Source organism: Mustela nigripes, chromosome 1, assembly GCF_022355385.1.
Source record: "Mustela nigripes isolate SB6536 chromosome 1, MUSNIG.SB6536, whole genome shotgun sequence".
NCBI lineage: Eukaryota > Metazoa > Chordata > Mammalia > Carnivora > Mustelidae > Mustela > Mustela nigripes.
In genome coordinates, this window is record NC_081557.1 from 120966980 (window position 1) to 120989760 (window position 22781).

The 22781-nt window shown below is 42.9% G+C and overlaps 1 protein-coding gene across 1 annotated transcript in view; it reads left to right on the forward strand.

The window, feature by feature from the left end:
• The window catches only part of NUGGC (nuclear GTPase, germinal center associated), a 45450-nt gene that overhangs the window by 17511 nt on the left and 5158 nt on the right, over positions 1-22781 (forward strand). Inside the window, exons 10-16 of the mRNA XM_059393486.1 lie at positions 6891-6996; positions 8287-8420; positions 12919-13083; positions 16306-16463; positions 18179-18317; positions 19609-19717; positions 20434-20570. Of these exons, the coding sequence (XP_059249469.1) occupies positions 6891-6996; positions 8287-8420; positions 12919-13083; positions 16306-16463; positions 18179-18317; positions 19609-19717; positions 20434-20570 (948 nt within the window). The remainder of the gene's footprint in view (positions 1-6890; positions 6997-8286; positions 8421-12918; positions 13084-16305; positions 16464-18178; positions 18318-19608; positions 19718-20433; positions 20571-22781) is intronic.

Genomic DNA, 22781 nt, shown 5'->3' on the forward strand with positions numbered 1-22781 from the left:
ATATGAGGCAGAAGTTGATTATAAAGCAGTCATTCCTATAGATGTCTATGCTGATTTTTTATTATAAAAATAAAAATTAGGAAAACGTATTGTAAGAAAAAGGACAGATCCCTGAGGCTCCTTTTGTAGAGCGTAGTCTGGAAATACTATGTATTTTAGAAAGATTGTTTTCTCAGCGTTAAGGAGAATGGGTGGGGGGAGGGGCAAGTGAAGACCAGATGCCAAGAGAGACCTGTTGGGGAGGCTTTTCCTGTAATCCCGCTGGAAGAGCTAAGAGCTTAAACAAAGCAGTCACTACAGCCCTAGAGGAGAGGAGAGACCTTCGAGAGATGTTAGGGAGCTTATACCCCCAAGTCCGGATGACTAATTTTATGTGACCGGTGAAAGAGAGCTGGGTGTTTCCGTTCTCAGGTGTGTCCTTGGAGCTAGGTATGACACAGCTTTAGGGTACCTGGAATGAAAACCATCCCACTCCTCCGGTGTGTCTCTCCTTTCCTCTCACGCTATTAACACACTCACGACAATTTTTTTTTTTTAATTGAAGTACAGTCAACTCACAATATTATATTAGTTTCTGGGGTACAACATAGTAATTTGACAGTTCTATACATCACAAAACCATCACCACCAAGTAAGCCTAGTTACCATCTGTCCCCATGTTGTTACAGTGTTAGTGACTTTAGTCCTTATGCCATACTTCACATCCCCATGACTTACTTAGTTTGTAGCTGGAATTTTGTACCTCTTAATCCCCTTCACCTGTTTTGCCCATCCATCCATCCCCCTCCCCTCCCGCAACCACCTGTCTGTTCTCCACATTTGTGAATCTGTTTCTATTTTGTTTTGTTTGTTCATTTGTTTTGTTTCTTATATTCCTTATAAGTGAAATCATATGGTATTTGTCTTCCTTCATCTGACTTGTTTCTCTTAGTGTTACTTCCTGTAGGTCCATCTGTGTTGCTGCAAGTGGCAAGATTCCATTCATTTTTAGAGCTGAGTAGTATGCCACTGTATGTGTCTATAACATATCTTCCCTATCCATTCATCCATCAATGGACACTTAGGTCACTTCCATATCTTGGCTACTATGAATAATGTTGCAGTGAGCAAGAGGGTGCATAGATTTTTTTAAATCAGTGTTTTCATTTTCTTCAAATAAGTAGCCAGAAGGGGAATTGCTGGATCATATGGTATTTCTATTTTTAATTTTTTCAGGAAACTCCATGCTTATTTCCACAGTGACTGCACCTATTTACAATCCCATCAACAGTGCATGAGGGTTCTTTTTCCTCCACAGCCTCACTAACACTTATTATTTCTTATCTTTTTGATAAAAAAAGATCTGATTGGTGTAAGATGATATCTTGCCGTTGTAAGTAGCATTTTCATGGTGACTAGTGATGTTGAGCATTTCTCATTTGTCTGCTGACCATCTATATGTCTTCTTTGGAAAAATGTCTGTGCAGTTTCCTTATTCATCTTTTTGTTTTCCTCTACCCATTTTTAATTGGATTATTTGGTTTTTTTGGTGTATTCTCCCATGAATTCTTTATATATTTTGGATATTAACCTCTTATCCCATGTAGGATTTGCAAATATGTTCTTCCATTCAGTAGGTTGCCTTTTTTTTGGTTGACTGTTTCTTTCTCTGGGCAAAAGCTCTTTAGTTTGATGTAGTCCCAGTTTATTTTAATTTTAATTTTATTTTTTTATAAACATATAATGTATTTTTATCCCCAGGGGTACATGTCTGTGAATCGCCAGGTTTACACACTTCACAGCACTTACCATAGCACATACCCTCCCCAATGTCTATAACCCCACCCTCCTCTCCCAAACCGCCTCCCCCCAGCAACCCTCAGTTTGTTTTGTGAGATTGAGTCACTTATGGTTTGTCTCCCTCCCAATCCCATCTTGTTTCATTCATTCTTCTCCTACCCCCTAAACCCCCATGTTGCACTCCACTTCCTCATATCAGGGAGATCATATGATAGTTGTCTTTCTCTGATTGACTTATTTTGCTAAGCATGATACCCTCTAGTTCCATCCACGTCGTCGCAAATGGCAAGATTTCATTTCTTTTGATGGCTGCCCAGTTGTTTCTTTTTGCTTCTGTTGTCTTTGCCTGAGGATAGAGATCCAAATAAATACAATGTCCAAATGTTTACTGCCTATCTGTTCTTTTAGGAGTTTTATGATTTCAGGCCTTACATTTAGGTCTTAATCCATTTTGAGCTTATTTTTGTATATGGTTTAAAAAAGTAGTCAAGTTTCATTCTTTTGCATGTAGCTGACCAGCTTTCCCAACACCATTTATTGAAGAGACTGTGTTTTCCCCATTGTATATTCTTGCCTCTTTTATGGTAGTTTAATTGACCATGCAAGCATGGGTTTATTTCTGGGCTGTCTTTTCTCTTCCATTATCTATGTGTTGGTTTTTGTGCCAGTATCATACTGTTTCGATGACTATAGTTTTGTAGTATGGTTTGAAATCCGGACTTGTGACACGTCTTGCTGTTTTTCTTTCTCAACATTGCTTTGGCTATTTGGGCTCTTCTGTGGTTTCATTCAAATTTTTGTATTATTGGTTTTAGTTCTATGAAAAATGCTTTTGGTATTTTGATAGGGATTGCCTTGAATTTGTAGATTGCTTTGGGCAGGATGCACATTTTAATGGTATTAATTCTTCCAGTCTATGCTAACACAATTAACAACACTCTGACATCGGTGTTGGGATTTTTTCCCCCACACTGAGCAGTTCTCTGTGACACTACATTCTTTTTTCTTTTTTTTTTTTTTTTAGGTTAACATGTAGTGTATTATTAGCTTCAGGGGTAGAATTTAGTGATTCATCAGTTGCACATAACACCCAGTGCTCGTTACTTATTACATCCCATGCCCTGCTTATTGCCCATCACCCAGTCACGCCATCCCCTACCCACCTCCCCTCCAGCAACTCTCAGTTTGTTTCCTAGAGTGAAGAGTCTTTTAGGGTTTGCCTCCCTCTCTGTTTTTATCTTATTTTATTTTTCCTTTCCTTCCCTTCCCCTATGTTCATCTGTTTTGTTTCTTAAATTCCACGTTTAGTGAAATCATATGGTATTTGTCTTTCTCTGACTGGCTTATTTCACTTAGCATAATAGCCTCTAGTTCTACCCACGTTGTTGCAAATGGCAAGACTTCATCGTTTTTGATGGCTGTGTTTTATATATATGTGTGTGTGTGTGTGTGTGTGTGTGTGTGTAATGCCACATCTTTTTTATCTATTCATCTGTCAGTAGACAACTTTCCATATTTTGGCTATTGTGGACAGTGCCGCTATAAACATTAGGGTGCATGTACCCCTTTGAATCACTATTTTTGTATCCTTTGGATAGATACCTAGTAGTGCAATTACTGGGTCATGAGGTAGGGCATCCTACAATTTAATTGAAATTTAGTTGAAAATATTTTCCTGGACATAGCATCAGATTCTACAGGTGAAGGGCTCAGTCCCACAATACTTCCCCCTACTTCAGATGCCAACTGCAAATAGTAAGTCCCTAGTTTACCCACAACTTCCATCTGACTTAGCTACAAATTGAAGGTCCCCATGATCTCTTTCCCCTTGGATTCAATTATTAACTAGAACAGCTCGCAGAATGCAGGGAAATAATTACTTACATTTACCAGTGTTTTTTTTTAAAGATATTATTTATTTATTTGACAGACAGAGATCACAAGTAGGCAGAGAGGCAGGCAGAGAGAGGGGGGGAAGCCTGCCTCGATCCCAGGACCCTGAGATCATGACCTGGGCTGAAGGCAGAGGCTTTAACCCACTCCTGAGCCACCCAGGAGCCCCTTACCAGTTTTTTTTTTATACAATAAAGAATAAAGATACAGATGAACAGCAAGATGAAAGGGAAAGGTCTGGGAGGGGTCCAAATGCAAGAACTTCTGTCCTCATGGCGTTGGGCTACATCACCCTCTTGTTATGGGGATGTGTTTGCCCACTTGGAAGCTCTTTGAACCCCATCCTGTTGGGGTTTTACGGAGGCTACCTCACAGAGTCATTGTCAATTACTCTATTTCTAGCCCCTCTACCATCTCTGGAGAATGGGGTGTGGGTGGAGTAGAGCTGAAAATTCCAAACTTCTAATGACCTGAACTTCTGTAACCAGCCCCTATTCAGGAGCTCACCCAGAGTTGCCTCATTAGAAAAAGAAGACACTCCTCTCACTGAGGACTAATTCTAAGGGATTTAGGATCTGTGTCAGGTACTAGAGTCAAAGACCAAATATTAGAAAAAGAGATAGTTCTAAGGCTCTTACCACTTAGGAAATGACAATGGTTTTAGGAGCTCTGTACTGAGAACTGGGGTCCAGGACTAATGTTAGAACCAAAGATTGTCCTAGCACCCCAATTTATAAGGAATTCCTGTGTCAGAATCTGGGGGCAGAGACCAATACATATATATTTTTCTTATTATTATTATTTTACTTGGTTTGAGGACTCATGGCTTTTCACGGAAATACTGTGTTCTTTTTATTGTTCCCGTTCACCTCTTGGCCAATGGGAGTCTGTAATTTAAGCTGGTTCCTTTTAGCCTTACCCAGACATTTTTTAAAAAATATTTTTGTTCTTTGGCAACAACAAGATACTCAGGCTCCTTTTATTTTTCCCTGCCACAAGATAGGGAGACCTCCTACTCTCAAATAAACCTGGGTTTCTTTTAGTAAAGAGCCATGCTAAAAATAAAAGTTGGGGTGCTAGGGATCCATATCAAATGAAAGCAAAAGCAGTGGGTAGGGTGATATCACTGCAAAATTATTTTAATGACTAAGCTATAAAAGAGATTTTTTTTTTTTTGAAAATGGGTCATGATTTATATTACTGATCTCAAGCTACCTCCAACTTTACTATCCCTTTTTTGATTCTGCTTTCATCTAATATCCCTCCTGTTTTGGGCTACAAGCTTTCTCCTCATATATCATATCTTCTTACAAACTTTAATATCTATGGTGCTATACACTGTTCTAACAAACACTGTGTGTAAATTATAACAGTGACTCATCTTTCCATGGGATAATCTGATGAGTATCCACTCACCTCTTGGATCCTACTTTCCAGTTGTAACTGTTTCTATATCTCTTATAATGACACAGAACCTGCATACTATAGTCGCTTCATTGGCACTATAAAAATATTTCTCTGTACTATAATGAAAGCATAAGTGTTAACTAATTGTCAGAAATTTTTAGAAGAGGTACACAGAATTTAGAGCAAGATTTTAAATAATGTAAGCACCTAGGCAAAGTGAGGCATACTCCTTTCTTTCAATTGTTCTAAAACCCTACTTAGATTTAATTCCACATCCGTTTCATCTCCTAGTAGAAAATAGTTTCAGCTTTCCCTAAACTTTTTTGCTAGAGTCAAAACTCTATCAGAAAGGGAAAAAAGTTAATCTTGGCAGATCTTTTGTATTATTTCAGCCCTGACTGTTGTGTGTGGGGCTTCTGGAAGCCTACCCAGGCATCTCTATCCCAGCCTTGACTGCACGGGCTCACAGATTGCCAGACATGTGGTCTCTCGCTTCTCCCGGTGGACTACTCGCTCGGCTCTGTTGTGTCTTTGCATCAGAAAGAGATGGACAATTCTCCACGGTTCTCTAATGACCGACCCCAAACACCCATGCACACAAACACACAACCCTTTATAGTTTTTCTCTTTTCTTTCTTTCTTTCGTTTTTTTAAAGATTTATTTATTTATTTATTTGAGAGAGAGAGTGAGGCGGGAAGGAGCAGAGGGAGAAGGAGAGAGAAACTTTAGCAGACTTTGTGTTCAGCATGGAGCCTGACTCAGGGCTCAGTCTCATGACTCTAAGACCATGACCTGAGCGGAAACCAGGAGTCGGATGCTTAACCAACTGAGCCACCCAGGTGCCCCTTCTTTTCTGGTAAGTGAAAGTAAGGAGCGATTATGGAACAATATTTGTGTCTAATCCCAGTGGGACTTCTCTGTGATGATGATTTTTCTAATCATAAAAAAGATTTTCTCACATTCATAACTCCTTGACATTTAAGACCATACTTTACTTATACATTGCCCTGCTTTTAAATGCATCTGATTACTAAGTACCCAGCTAAGAAACTTGCATTTTCACAGCACCTTTGTCCCGTGTTGTATGGTGTAGATAAATATTTAACAACCAGATCTGTTTAAAAAGAAAAGAAACAAAGCAAAAAAGCCCTGATTTCTAGCATTTGTTGGTTCCCAAGGTGTAATACTCCCACCGTTGCCAAGTTCAAGGTACCAGGTTGATGTCACTAAAGGCAGAATTGATTACAGCCAGCTCTAGCTCTTTTTGTTTTTCCCGTAAAGCATCCTGTGTACTTTCCCCTTCTCTGAACATTTCAGTACACCTTGAACTATTTTCTCTATATATTTCCTTTTGAATTGTTATTCTTTTAAAATAATTTTTAAAAAGATTTTATTTATTTATTTGACAGACAGAGATCACAAGTAGGCAGACAAGCAGGCAGAGAGAGGAGGAAGCAGGTTCCCCACTGAGCAGAGAGCCCTACGTGGGGCTCAATCCCACAACCCTAGGATCATGACCAGAGCCGAAGGCAGAGGCTTTAACCCACTGAGCCACCCAGGTGCCCCTAGAATTGTTATTCTTAACTCCCAAGAGAATAGTTTTTCTGCAGGGGTTTTCTTACAATGTCCAACCTTGTGGGGTGTGGACAGATGGAAACACCTGATGTACGGGTGTGCTGTGTTCCTTATGGGGCTCTTGCAGGGTTGAAAGTGAGTGAGCTGAAGCTTGCTGACAGTTCTTATAAGGCCTGTGTGTTGTTTCCTTCACCATGATTGAACTATTCTGTTCCCTGTGTCTCTCACACGTCAGAGAAAACTGCCCGGTGACTCCAAGGTTCTGGAGGCTTCTGACCTGGTGTATACAGTCAGCGCCCAGGAATACTGGCAGCAGGCTCTCCTCACTGAGGAGGAAACTGGTAATTTATATATATATATATGTGTGTGTGTGTGTGTGTGTGTGTGTGTGTGTATTTTTTTTAATCTCAATTACTGGAATTCTCAAGATGAAGCTTGGCATGCTGAATTTCCCTCTCTAGAATTTTCTGTGACATTTCCAGATTGTCACAGATTCTATACATATTAGCAGATGTATCCGTTTTTCTCTCTGCATTGCTGTGGTGCCTGAGACCACAGTTCCTCTTTCATCCAATTTTTACCAAGAGTTGGTGGAGGTCAGAGATTGGGTTGTTATTTCCTAAGTATTTGGTTTGCAATTCTGCACTCACCTAGCTGCAAGTATTAGATGTATTTACCCAGCATCTGGTGTATGCTTTGTCCCTAAAAAAGAAAAAGCAGAAGACATGACCCCTTTCTTCCCAGAACTTAAAACTAAGATGAGGAGCTCGTACTAAGCCATGTGTAAAAATCAAGGTACAAATAAGGCTTAGTTAAATGGTGCCGTGAATATGATAGAAGCCTAGAGAACCTAGAGGTCTGTGTGACTGGAGCACGCAGTAGGAAGTAGGCAAGCAGGCAGGCTCTGAACTTGACATTGTCCTGAGCTTAAAATGGCTTAAGATGTGCAGGCATTTTACCATACACATCTGCGTGGGAGAGGAGGCAAAGGGGCAGAAAGTATAAAATGTTGCTAGAAATGGGGGAACTTCTTGAACAAGGATATAAAAGAAATAATCAGCATGGCATATGCAAGAAATGATACAGAAGCATTTACATTTATAGGAATAATGGGGAGAAAAGTCGGATGACGCCTTTTATCTTCTGACTAACAAAAGGTTAGGGCTGAGATGAATTTCTAATCCAGAAATCCCATTCAGCAGAGATTCTCATCCTTCCTACAGCAAGCATGAGTGATTTTTGTATTATGGGTTTTTTGATATAGATGGAAAAGTCTGGGGGAGGGAAGAGCTGAGACTCTGGGACTGTGGGCACCTTTGGTTCAATTCTTTGTGAGTAGCATTCCAGAGGGAAGTGCCAATGTTTCTAACCAGCCTGCACTTTTCTACTTAGTTGGACTTATACCACTAAATAAAAGTTAGTATTCATGATTGCTGATCTACCATTTATCATTGTTGATCCTAGACATAGAAAAAACATCCCCAGAAAAGTTGGTGGAGTGGGCAGTCATCCCACGTAGGACCTTAGCTGTAGTTAAGGCTGACTGCCATTCTGATCTGTTCATTTTTGTGAATTCTCTTTGCTGTGAACTCTGCCCTTTTCAAATTGTTTGTGCTGCCTGTGAATTCCAGAAATCCCCAGGTTAAGAGGCTATATCCGGAAAAGGCTCCTGGACAAGAAGAGGAGGATGGTGACCAAGTATGTGACTGAAGCCTTTGGTTTATTGCTCCTCACAGACAGTTTCAACTGCATGGAAAACCCGCCGGTATGGAAGAAACTTATTCTCTGCCTCGCAGCCTGGGCAAAACATTCCCTTTTACTGAGTTAGGAAAATAACTTCTGATATTTTTTTTTCTTTTCATATCAAAGGAAGATACTAAGCTCAGAAAATCTAAAGAGAACAAAAAGATAATTCGAGGGTTACCATGGTGACATTTGAGTAAAAAATGAAGGAATGATATTTTGCCTGAGACAGATGGGTTGAGAGAGGAAGATGTAGAAATGATCAGCAGCAACTTTCACCTCTCCTGGGAACTTGAATAAGATGGAATGTGTTTAAGTGATAACAGAGGTGATTTGTTTCACCCTCGTAAAATACAATTCTTGGTTATCCTACAGAAACATGGTTATGCATACGTCCAAAAATTTTTTCATCTTTCTATGGATTTCATTTATTCTTAGCTGCTATCAGAATCTCAAACTCAGAGCAGCCTAGTACAATAATGTGAGAGGAAGGGAGCTAACAGGGACATTCAGCAAAGAGTTTAGGTATATATTTTCACAGTCTGGAATGGTGGCTGCTGAATGACCAGTTCCAAATTACTCTTCTCATGGGAATAGACAAATGTATCTCTTTGATAGATGATTTTTTAAAAAAGATTTTATTTATTTATTTGACAGACAGAGATCACAAGCAGGCAGAGAGGCAGGCAGAGAGGGAGAAAGGAGGAAGCAGGCTCCCCGCCAAGCAGAGAGCCCAATGCGGGGCTCGACCCCAGGACCCCGAGACCACGACCTGAGCTGAAGGCAGAGGCCCCAACCCACTGAGCCACCCAGCTGCCCTGATGATTTGTTGTTGTTGTTTTTTTTACCCTAAAATAAGATGGATTGGCTGCTAAGTTAGAGGCAAGGGAGAGTTTTGGAGAAAAATCTGTCATTCCAATAAATCACCAACTATACTGCTTCTTTGTGAGGCATTTACATTTGAATTGCATTTGAATATATAAATGGGCAGTCCTATTGTAAAACAGAACTCTGACCCACAGTCTGCAGTAACCTGCCTGGGAAACCAACTCCATATCTACAATAAACAGCTCAGGAGGGTGGCCTGCTGTAAGTTAGATTCATAGGGAATCAAACTGCTATCTCTAGTAACAATCCAAGAACCTAAGCAATAATGTTTGTAATAATCAGACCCAAATGGGCTGATGGTTACTAACTGACAGCTTCCCTAATTTTTTTTAAATTTACTTATTTTTTTCAGCGTAACAGTATTCATTGTTTTTGTACCACACCCAGTGCTCCATGTAATCCGTGCCCTCTCCAATACCCACCACCTGGTTCCCCCAACCTCCCACCCTCCACCCCTTCAAAACCCTCAGATTGTTTTTCAGAGTCCAGAGTCTCTCATGGTTCACCACCCCTGCCAATTTCCCTAATCTTTATTCCTGCTTCCAATCAGAGAAGTCAAACATGCACCCTAATGAATCACATAGGATCCTCACTTCTAGTTTGTTTACCCACAGCTCCCCTATGCCAGCGGCCTCTGATGAGGGCATATGACGCCTTCCCACTCCTCAGCCTGCCTTTGAATCTCTGCCAAACACAAGTGCTGATGGCTGACTCTCTTGCTCTAGCAAGCTCTGAATAAATAGCCTTCACATGTTCTCATTTGGTTGGTGTTTATTTCCACACTTGTTATCAACCATCACATTTGTTCAACCAAATTGTCCAACTTTTTGTTATGCTGAACAAGGAGGGAGCAAAGAAAGTGGACCAGTAGGGCTCTCTGAGAGTTTAAGGGGCTGGTCCTGAGAATATGGGAAAGGCCCTATGGCGTGGCCACGGGAGGCAGATAATGGAGACCTGACTTCAATGTGAAAAGTAAGACATGCCAACTGTAGATAGTCATCACAGTTTTGGTCAAATGTCTGCATTTAAAAAAATTCTATATAAAAATGACATACAGAACAAGGTTCCCTGTCTTTTTCACCATATTTCTTATTCTATGAGGGAAAAAGAAAAACAAAACAACAGCAACAAGTTGGATTTTCTAATCTAACTTTGTCCTCTGAAATAGCAGGGAAGTATTTGACCTTCTAACTTCCCGAAAATGTTCTTCAGGGTGAAAATTGCCTCTCTGCCCAGCGAAAGATTGCTTTTGGAAGTGTCGATGGAAAACAAATCAGATGTGGTACTGTGTGTGGTTGGTTTGTTTTATAAACACAAGGACAAGGCATTTTGCAATCAAACTGAGAAATGCCTGCCTTGGTCCTCTTCTCTGCTAAGGGGGAGGGGTGGGCAGCCTATGGAGGGACTCTGTGCCATCCTCCCTAGAGGCCAGGCTGTAGGTGGCAGAAAACACAGAGAAGGGGGCTGGTTGGCACTTCTGGGGTAGCCTTTCACATGAGCATCAGCCAGCATTTTTCCTCAAAATCCTTTGGCCTCAGATATTGGTCTCAGTCTTAGTTCATTGATGGAAAGTTGGAAGGCGAGAGTTTTGTCAGTTCCTTTGCATTCTGAAAAAAATGCAGTGATTGGTCATTTTTTAAGATTATGACTCATACAAACAAAAAAAGAGTCTGGGTAGTTAGTGATTCTAAATGAGTAAGGATCTAGTCATTCTTTTTATGAATCAGTAGGAAGCTGATTATGACATCTCAATGTCAAACGAACCCTGCATTTATTCATAGTAGCTGTAAGCTTTTCCTTTTCTTACTGTTCTTATATTCCCAGACTTGCTCCTTCTTATCATTCCTTTGTTTAACAATGATCTATTGAGTATGAAACATTGTGAGAATCTTTCCTGTAGAGTTTCTTTTTCTTTTTCTTTTTTTTTTAAAGATTTTATTTATTTATTTGATAAAGAGAGCGATCGCAAGAAGCACAGAGGCAGGCAGAGAGAGAGAGGGGGAAGGAGGCTCCCTGCTGAGCAGAGAGCCCAATGCGGGGTTCGATCCCAGGACCCTGAGATCATGACCTGAGCTGAAGGCAGAAGGCTTTACTCACTGAGCCACCCAGGTACCCCACCCGTAAAGTTTCTGTTGATGACATCTTTCTTATTTTCTTTTGACCACCAGTGAAATCACAAACTCAGAAGAATCCAGAGGGCACTCTGAAAGAAAAGTATGGTTTATGGAATTCTTACTTATGGAAAAACTATGAGAATCTGTGGAATAGTCTCTATAAACTCTAATATTCACGTACTCTAAGTCTTGAGGACTATGGGAGTTTAAGGGTGTTTTTAAGAACATTCAGCCTCATTCACTCCAATGCAGTCAAGATCTAGAAAAGCTGTCATTTATATAAGGTCACATATCAATTTAGAGCGATTTCTGTCATCAGATTTAGAATAGAATTTAAAAGCTCACATTATCTATCAGTTTCTCTCTGGTCTTCATTCTCTCCAAAATGTTTACCCACGGCGCACTCTGTGCCATAACTCGGAATAAACAAACATGAATAACTCAGTCCGCAAGTTCCTAGTCCAGGGAAGGAGCTATGGAATGAGACAGACATAGCACAGCAAGAGGAGGGCTGTAATGCAGGGGTGTACAAGAATCAGTGACAGCACCGGAAAGAGAGCCTCAGATTCACTTGGTGAGGTCAGGGGAAGCATCGCACAGGGAGTGGGTTTTGAGTTTTGTCTGAAAGGATGGGAAAAGCATGTGCAAAAGTATGGAGTACAAAATGGAAGACACATTTGGGGCATAGTAGCAAGTTCAGGAGCAGCTACCCGGGGATGGGATAACGTTTTGGGCAAACAACTGGGGGTGCTGGAGAAGTTGGCTGCGTCCTGGCTGTGAGAGGCCCTTAAGTGCTGGGCTAAGTAGTGTGGCTTCCATCTGCTGTAGGCATTGTGGGGTCCCCAAGATTCTCACCCAGAGAACAGCACTACAGAGTTCCCAGTTTGAAATCAAGAGGTCAAGGCTCTCTCTCCCTTGTATTAATTGAGGAGATCTTTTCCTCCTCGACTAGACTGTATTCTCCTTTGAAGAAAGGATGATGTCTTTATTATTGTGTCCTGTAGTTTTGTTCTTCAAAGTGTGGTCCAGGGCCCAGAAGACTAGCATCACTTAGGAGCTTGCTAGAGTTACAGAATCTCAGGTCCTTGGATTTGAACAAATTCTACCAGTGATTTGTAAACATGTTAAAGTTTGAGAAACGTGATCCTCAAAAACTGTTTTGTACATAAAGGCTGCTAAAGGATGTAGAATCAGTTGTCATTGAAAAAATGCATTTTAACAGCAACTGGATTTTATTTTAGTTACTCCCTGAAATAGCCTAATGGATTAGATACCTAAAGTAAGTTGCAGGAGGAATATATATACATATATATATATTTATATGTGTCCTCCAACTCACAAAGCTTAAGGAGGTCTCTCCACTGAGGGATGCTTTATTGGGGGGAAAGAAGTCAACTAAGGATGGTTAGCTCAAACTAAATCTTGTGTTGGTGGGCAAGCATAAAGGAAGCAAAGTTTGAAGAGAAAGTGCCCTTAGGGAGGGGATGGCCTCATGCTTCTTATGGCCCTTGTCCCTAGAATGAATACTTGCACATGAGTGGCCTGCGGAGATTTGTGGAAGAAAAGATACAGCTGCTGGAGAAGGCCATTGACCAGTGCTTTGCCCACATAGAGCAGCCTCTGCAAGAAGGAGTCCGAAATGCCAGGACTTCCTACCGACGGATCCTTGGGGCATGCCTGGTGGTGAGTGAGCCTCTCCAGGGAGGACCTGTGTTATTCAATGACATTCACCTTATCTCCAAGCTCTTTTTGCACTATTCCATGGCTTCTGAAGGATAAAGATATAAGTGCCAGGTTGTATTTATTTAAGGCTAACTGTTGAAAAAAGAGGCTTCTCATATCAGTTTTCTAGGGCTGCTATAACATAAAATACCATTGACTGGGTCATTTAAAGGGCAGACATTTCTTCTCACAGTTGTGAAGGTTAGAAGCCCAAGATCAAGGCAGTGTAACGTTGGTTTCTCCTGGGGCTTCTCTTTTTGGCTTGAACATGGCCATCTTCTCGCTGTGTCCTCCCATTGTCTTTTCTCTGTGTGTCCATCCCTGGAGTCTCTCCCTCTCTTATAAGGATACCACTTATGCCCTCACTTAGACCCCTCCCCCAAAGGCCCTGTCTTCAAACATAGTCACATCTGGGCTCAGAGCTTCAACAGGTCAAGTCAGAGGAATACAGGTCACGCCTTGACACCAGTTAAGAGTAAGGAGTGATTAACAACACTGCTCATGTGACAAGGACAGTGCAGAAGTCTCTAGACCTGGGAGTAGTGCATAGATTGTATGTTGTTGCCATTGTTGTGATATGAGTTGGAGAGTTAGAACGTTGGCAGTGAGAAGGTGGTGTGTAATGGAGCTCTACATTTCCGTGGGCTGAAGGAATAAAGCAGTGGGAATGATCGTGGGGTCCCTGGAGAGGACTGTTAGAGTTTTGAGAATGAGAGGAGAATGAGAGACAAGAGAGACAATGAGAGACAAGAATGCCTTCCCTATGGCTGTCCGGGGGCTGAATGTCCATGAATATAGTATGTGCACACGCACTCCCTCATGCATCCAGCCAACGTGGATGAAATGCTTACTCTGGTGCCAGATACTGTACATTACTTGATTCTATCCTCACAGCAATTCTGGATGCTAAACACTCTTATTATTGTTTAATTTTACAGACTTACAGAGGCCGAACAACTCTCTGTGGCCTCATATGGCATCCACGTCTACCACAGGCCCATCTGTCTTCAGAGCCCAGATGCCCAACCCCCACACGTGCCTGTTGCACCCCCTAAATGTGCTCGGCAAACTATGGCATCTACTTGTAATGGCTGACCAGTTACGTCGTTTCAAATGTGTCAGTCCCCATAAAAGTACGAAATTTGATCCACAGATAGCCAGTGTCACCTGGCCAGCTCTGTAGCAGGCCACCCTGGGAGCAGATCCTCCAGCCCCATTCAGGTGACTGTACCCCCAGCCAACGCCGGATGGAGCCTCACAGAGGAGCCCTGAGCCAGCACCGGCCAGCTGGGGGTAGAGTCAGCCTGGGCATGTAGACTTTCCACCCCTCCCTCCCTCAACTTTGCCACATAAGAATGGGCTTTGGGCCGGGAACACTTCCTTATGGAGAGATAAAAGAGCCTTTAGCCTGTACGGGGCTTATCGACTTGCTTGGGAATATTGTTCTCTGCTTTATGCTCAGTGAATACTTCTTTGTTCTGCTTGGTATAGGCATCCAAGGCCCTTGGGCAAGCTCCCAGTTGTCTGTATCTCAGATTCTGTGGGGGAAAGCTTGGGTCTTGGTACTGCACACAATGTGGGATGTGTGCAGGACTGTCACCCACAGTGGCTGTGGCATGGGTCTGCTGGCCATAAGGGACCCATGCATAAGGCTGGATCGTGTGCACACATTTCTCCTCTTGCTGTCAGTAAACGCTGTACCACTTGAGCCTAGTGTACAGAATGTCTGTTCTCCGTGACCTTGAATCATGCCCTCATCTCTTCTCTAGGTGGCCTTTATCTGCCTTTTGACCTTAGCTTCACAGCTTGGCTATCTTGTGAATCATGAAACAGCCAAACCATATATGAATTCCTGACCTACAAAACTAGTGAGCGATACTCAATAAATGTTTTTTTGTTAAGCCATTAGGTTTGGGGTAACTTGTTTCATAGCAATAGATAAGTAAGTCACTCTGGTGGAGAATGGCTTCTGTATGATGCTGAAAGATCCCAGATCACCCAAAGTGAGTAAAAGCATTCTGAGAAGGTGAAGACACAAAGTGGAGACCCTTCCTTTCATCTCCATGAAAGAAAGGAGCGGTTCAGCCATCCCCAGACCTTCACAGGATGTTGTCCCATGAACTGTCTCGTCTCATCAGTTCTGTAAAGGCATTTTTCTTGGTGACTCCAAACATGTCTGAGGTATCTTTGATAGACCACTTTCCTTTATGGTCAGAAATTTGGGCAAACATTTATAATGCTGACGTCATATTGCTATATAATATAGAAAAATAACCTAAAATGTGTAATAATAAGAGAGTGGTAAAATGAATTAGGTTATAGCTATATGATATTATATTTTGTGGATATTGAAGTAATTTTTGAAAATATTTGCAATGAATTGAGGAAATGTCCTTACTATAATACTAAGTGAAAAGGACAGAATATTAAAACATACATACGGTATGATGCTAGTCATAGCATGGGACATATCCTTGCACTTGAAACAGAGTTCCTTAAAGCATGTATCATTGATCACAAGAACCTCTACTGAAATTTCGGTCTGTGCAAATGTATTTTTATTCTTTTTACTAGGGATCACCATCTGGTAAGGTTTATCAATATCTCTTGTGGCTCTCACTTCATCATATATTTTTTGCCTCTGATTTGTGAATTTATTTCTCTGGGAAAAAATATGAAGATTCAGAAATCAAATTACATTTCATTAGACATTTAACAAAGAGTACCAAAAAAAAAAAAAAAAACACCTGGGTTACGCTTGGAAAATGTGAAACCTATATCCCTGGTAGAGTCATAGCACATTTTCATTTAAAAATTGTTCCTTTAACAACTGTTCATCAAGTACTACTTACACTGTGGCCAGATGGTGAGTACATCAGGCTGGATACGATGCCGTGCCTTTTCCCAACAAGCTGGTGTTTGGGCAGAGAAGCCCGATGAGTAAACAGACAATTATAAACTGTATGAGGAGGTGGGGATCAAAGAAGCATAGGGCGCTCTGGAACTCAAGACATGACTGCTATGCCCTCTGCCTAGCTTAAGCCTATGTTAAAAGATCATGTTGTCGTACTCTTCCCTGTGATTCTTGGTCATAGGCTTTGGCCAAAGGCAATCTGATTCTGATCCCATGGCATTCTAGTGAACCTGTACTAACTCAACTAACTCTATTGTTTAATTACCTAGAGGAGTAGAGGAAACCAGGGCTTTCACCAGACTCTGAAAGCTGTTTGCCTGAAAAATGGCGTCTATGCCTCCAGGACCCTCGCAAGAATAGATCTGAATGAAGCCATCACTCAGCCCATCTATGACCAGATTGACCCCGTTTTTGGAGGCATTTTTAGGTAAAGGATTCTTTCTCTTGCTCCTTCACGAACAAACAACTGAAGAGCACTGGGCCAGAGTCTCATCGTTAGAAGAATTTGTGCTTTGGATCTGGAAGTGTAAAGAGTAGCTTGCAACCGGAGGAGGAGAGCTTAGGGTCTGGCAAAACACAAAAGCCTTCTTGGTTGAGTTTCCTTCATTTCTCACGGTGACCTGGAGTGCAGACAGAGTTGTTGCTTTCAGACTAATATTATGATTTCCAGTATTTTTCAAATATCTCATACAAGCAGCAAGAGATATATTTTCTTGTGGATCCCAGCCCCGGGCAGGTTATTTTGGTTGGAGAGTGTGGAGTTAAAGCAAACACACGGCCTTTATAAATTTTCCTGAATGCAAAAAGGCAAAGAGGCTGACCGATGACTCTGTTTGTTTTTGACATAACACGTGCTTGCTCCCTTACTAGCTGTGTGAGCTTCACAGTGCCTGTTCCTTCCTTGACCTTCAGTCCTTTTCTCCATCAACAGAAGCAGACTGTCCTCATCCCCCAGTGCAGGAGCCTGCGCCCGGTCCCCCTCCTTCGCCTCTGGCATTTCGCCACCTGCTCCTACTCAAACCATTCTTCCTTTGCTGGATTCTTACTCGTGTTCCCCTGCCCTGCCCCCATCTTCCTTTAAACTCCTTTGGGCTCATGCCATCTGTCTCCCCTATCCTGTTTACAGGTCTATAGCAAAAACTCCAAATTCCTTAGAACAGCATTCAAAGGGCAGGCTTCTGGGTGGCTCAGGCAAGTGTTTGGACTCTTGATTTCAGTTCAGGTTGTGATCTCAGGATTCTGGGATCGAGCCCCATGTTTGGCTCTATGCACAGTAGGGAATCTGTTTGGGATTCTCTCTCTCTCTCTCTGTGCCCCTCCTGCAGCTCTCTTTTTCTCAAATAAATAAAATCTTTAAAAAAAGATGCAATTCAAGACATTCTACCTGCCTCCGGCTGGCCTTTCCTCCCTCCGCCCACCCTGTTGCTCAGTGCCCGCTCCCGGCTCCAACCAGCCTGGAGGGTTGCAGAGAGCAACTGACAGGTGTGAGGACCTGTGCTAAGCACTGTGCATGCATGATCTCATTAGATCTCTCAATGGCCCTCCCAAGTAGCTTCTGGCCATTTACAAGGGACAAGCTGAGATTCAGAGGACTTGATGTAGTTTTTCCAGGGTCACTCGGCTCAGGGGTAGAGAGCCAGGATTTTAAACCTATGCCCTCTCCTTTATAACCGACTGTTTCTTATTCTTGGGAGATTCTGAAATTTCGTTCATTGTGTTGTCCCCACAGGAAATAACTCCTCCTCCTTTTTACTTTCCCAAATCTTCCACATCTCTGAAGTCTCTCCCTTTCAAGAGGAAACCCCCTGGCAGTGGGGAGACTGACTTTTGAGGTTGAACAGATCAGTGTCCAAAGTCTGGCTCTGTCACTTACTAGCCATTTGTCTGGGCACACATCAGCAATCGTCTGTGAACCTCAGTTTTCTTGTCTGTAAAATGGGCATCACTACACTGGTTTCATAGGCTTTGATGTCCAGGACCTGGCCCAGCACAGTGCCTGGCACATGGTAGGAACTCCATAACTATTGGTTCTCATCCCCCTGGCTTAAAAGCGAATGGAAGGGGACCAGCTAGTTCCTTCTTTGTTTTAGCCCCACAGTAGCCACTGTTGTTCCTTAACATTTTATTTTGTTTCTTCTATAGAGCTGGAATGCCCACTGGTTCCACTTTGCTGCCTCACATAGAAGCTTTTAAGCACTCCCTGCAGGAGAAAATGATGGAAATTGGAGTAAGAAATGGCTGGAAATATGAAAGCTACAAAAAAAGTTTCCTGATCCAGGAGGTGTGATTGTCGTAAGGGGGAGAGGGCAGGGAGGTTGGGCAGTGCTTTCTTTCCAGCAGGAGTTTGAACAAGTTATGGGCCTCTCCCCCCTTGTTCCCCTGGAGTGTCCAGGTCTAGGCATGTCTCACAGCAGGTGGTCTGGGGCACAAAGCACAGTGGGATGGGGTGGGGAAGAGCAGCCCTGAGACTGCCATGGGGGGTGGGGGGTGGGACACCGGGTGGGCTCTGTGCCTTTTCGAGGCAACCAGCAGGGAATGCTGAGGTTGGAAAGGAGACTCAGTGTCTAGGAAGAATCTCCAAAGAATCCTAAGATGTACAAACACTAGAATGCACCTGTAACACTTTCACTAACCTTCTATCATTTTTGCCAAAATTATGAAGTATTATCCAAAGCAGGGAAACTTGAAAGACATGTCATTTTTCTTGCAGATCATTTAAAAATTCTGAGTAGCCAATATTCTTCTATGTGACCCATTTTCCTTTAGGCTGTCTTAGTCTCTTCAGGCTGCTGTAACAAAATAGCATAAGCTAGGTAGGTTATAAATAACAGAAATGTATTCCTCACAGGAAGCTGGAGGTGCAAGGTCAAGGTTCAGGCAGATTTGGTGCCTGGTGAGAGTCCACTTCCCAGTTCATAGATGACTGTCTTTTCACTGTCACTTCACATTGTGGAAGGGACAGAGGAATTTGCTAGAATCTCTTCTGTAAGGAGGATAGTCCCAATCCTGGGGGCTCTGTCCTTATGACCTCATCATGTCCCAAAGGCCCCACCTCTCATGCCATCACCTTGAGGATCAGGATTTTAATACATGAATGTTGGGTGACACAGATATTAGGCCCATAGCACAGGCCCAGCCCAAATGACATGGCAACGCTAGAGAACGGTCCCGTGCCTCCCCCTTAAGACAAAGCTCCTGCCTATGAGAAGCTCACAGCCTAGTGGAGGAAACGCCATGTGGACGGCCAAGCATAATAGAAGGCGGAGGGGAAAGGTGACCACATGTGGGAGCCCCTGACCTGCTTCTGTGGAAGGATTTGGCACCAATGGCCTTTTTTTTTTTTTTTAAGTATTTCTTATTATTTTTTTTTAATTGATTTGTTTATTTTCAGAAAAACAGTATTCATTATTTTTTCACCATACCCAGTGCTCCATGCAATCCGTGCCCTCTATAATACCCACCACCAGGTACCCCAACCTCCCACACCCCCGCCACTTCAAACCCCTCAGATTGTTTTTCAGAGTCCATAGTCTCTCATGATTCAATGGCCTTTTGTTAATGCGGATTTGCAGATAAGCGCCATCCTGGGAGGCCTAGGGGATTACATCCTCAGAAAGAAGAGGAGGATCTATGAATCTCTCACCACTTCTGTTCAGAATGACCTGAAGCCCTGTTATGAAGGTAGGGGCTCCAGAGGGCAACCCATCCACTCCCCCTGGGCTCTTTCTCTCAGCTTCTTTGGCGGCGTCTTCTTCTGCTTTCCCCCTCAAAGCATTTGCTCTCCTGTATCCTTAGTCCTTCTCAGACACTTACTCCATGAACTGAAAACCAAATAATGGCAAGGGTGTGGGGAGAGGTGATGCATGAGTCATTTTTTATCTGTGTGTTTCCAGTGCTTTCTGACCACCCTTTCTTTGTCAATTTGTCTTGCTTCTCCTGTCCTTGCTGCATCTCCGCTAACTAAACTATAAAACCCCTTATCCAATTCTCATTCTTATGCCCCTGAACTGTTTGTAAACCCTTTTTCCAACTCCTTCTCATTTTGGCGGTCCCATTGATTTTTCTGCTGGGGGGGCATTGGAATTTTGTAAACTACTGCTTAATTCACTTATTAGATTTTCTGAATGATAGTTACCTAAATGTGGAGAGTGTTGATCTTTTTCTACCATGCGATTATTAAACAATTTCCACTGTGTGGAAAATGGTGCTGCATATATGAATACATGTGTGTATGCATGTGTCTGTGTATGTGTGTATGCATGTGTGTGTATGTGTGGATGTAGACCTCTGTACACTCTGTGTATATATATTTTTTGTTTGCTTACCTTTCTTTTTGATGCTGAAGATGTCTGAGCAAGTCCTTGCTGTGGCGTGACCATGGCTATCATTTTTGCCAGAGGCAGCTCAGATCGCTGGCAAAAAAGCCTGTGAGAGGATGAAAGATGTCCTCAGAAGAGGGGTGGAGCGGCAGGTGGCCGAGGGCATGTTTGAAAGGGCTCAAGAAAGGATGCGGCACCAATTTCAGCTACTGAAGGTATGATACATTCATAGTCTGAACTCCAGTCAGGCCCCTTGGGGGAGTCAAAGAAGAGTTACAGAAATGGGAGACATAGGGCGCCTGGGTGGCTCAGTGGGTTAAGCCGCTGCCTTCGGCTCAGGTCATGATCTCAGGGTCCTGGGATCGAGTCCCGCATCGGGCTCTCTGCTCGGCGGGGAGCCTGCTTCCCTCTCTCTCTCTCTGCCTGCCTCTCTGCCTACCTGTGATCTTGCTCTGTCAAATAAATAAATAAAATCTTTAAAAAAAAAAAAAAAGAAATGGGAGACATAGTAAGTCATTCAGGCCCATGTAGAGCCGATGGCTTCTGCAGGGCGGGGGGTGAAGGGAGGCGGATTTCGTGCCCACGACACCAAAAAGGAAGACCAGCTGGCGCTGCACATTGTCCCTTCACTGTGCCCAAATGCACAGGATCTCTGTGGGGTGTGACTTCAGAAACACAGCCCCTCTGGCTCTCTCTCACACCCTTCCTCTTTACTGGGTCATCAGTAGAACAACTGTGATACCAGATGGGGGTCCTTACCTCTTGACGTACATGAGCTCATTTAACCCCCCAGCAATCCTGTGAGGTAGGGACTATTGTTGTTCCCATTTTACAGGTAAGAAGACTGAGGCAGAGAGAGAGGGAGATGTAACAACAGGCCCCATAGCTATGAAGTTGCAGCACTAGGATCTGGGACTAGATAACCTGGTTCCAGGGTCTCCCACAATAGCTAATCTCCAGGTAGATTTTTCCTTTTTTAAAGAGGGAAATGTCTGGTCTGCATAACATATCAATCAATCAATCAATCAATGCCAATAAACTATTATAGGTCAGTCAGGTATGACACCGAGCAGAGAATCTTGGTTTGATTCTGTTTATCTCAGAAAACAGTTCCTGAAACTTTCCTTGAAACTAAAGCATCTATCAAGTACCCTTGGGTCATTGTGTCTGAGTTCTGGTTTTCTTTGCAGACTACAACCTTCCCAAGTAATATAAGTTCTTCGTTTTTGTTCAAGCCACTGTTGGCCCCTCCTGGCCATGTGAGTTTCCATGGTCTTCTGCCTCGGTTGGGTCTTAGTTGACCCTCTCCTAAATAGCTAAGGAAGCTGGCTAGTTGTTTTTTCCATTCACCTCTGAACCAACCTACGTCCTCAAATGTTTCCACCCCGCTTCTGCTCAGCCCTGTGCCCCTGTCCCCCACCCCAATGTACTTTTGGAAAAATACCTTTCTCCACAATATGAAGCATATCATTTCTCTTGGAGTAGGCTAAGAGGCATCTCATTTGCCAGTAGCAGTTTACTCTCTGTCATTTAACATATTATCACAGTCTACAAACACATGCAGAAAATTGGCTAAACCCTACAGCATGTGGTCCTTATTGGGTGTATAGAAATTGACCCTGAAGGAACTCCCCCCAAACAACTCCACTAAAAAAAAAAAAAAAAAAAGTGATTTGTACTTTGGCCATGTACAAACGCATCTTAAATGACAGAATGTAGAAAGTTGAAACTGGGCAAGGCCACAGAGCATCCCCATTCTCTGATCTTATGGACAAGGGGGCTGAAGCCCAGACGGCCTACATTACTAGCTCAAGGCTCACAGCTAGACCTGAGACTAGAGCTGAGGGTTCTTGGCCTGATGTGTTGAGGAAAAAAAGCAAGAGTGAGGAGATCCAGCCTTAAAATGAGGCTGTGTGAGGCTAAAGGGAAGAGTCAGGTATTTTTCAAAGGTAGTCAAGAAATGGTTAGAAGAGGGAAAAGGGTTTTCATTGGTTGCAGGACTGAAATAAGAAAGAAGACATTTCTTAGGCAGCCTGGACAGAGCATCAGGAATGTCAAGCGTGGTATGTTGCACAAAGCAGGTACTCAGTAAACATATATCCAGTGACCGAATGAGCAAAATGTTGGTGGTTAGTGACCAGCACTTTCCCTCTTTTTCCATCTCTGTAAATGCTGTTCTCTCCCCCTCCCTCTACCTCCATGAAGCCTTGTTAGCTCCTGACTCAGGCTGGGCAGCACCAGAGGTCCAATCCCTTGTAAGTCTTGATAAGCAGGAAAGGAGATGCTGAGACGAGTGGAACCCCCAAAAACGTTGTCCTGATGACTCCTGAGCCATTCGCTGTGTGCTAAGGTGGCCCACCCTTGGAATTGACTTTGATTTTAGCAACCCCAGTCTATATACTCTCTGGTTGCAGGATTAGGTGGGT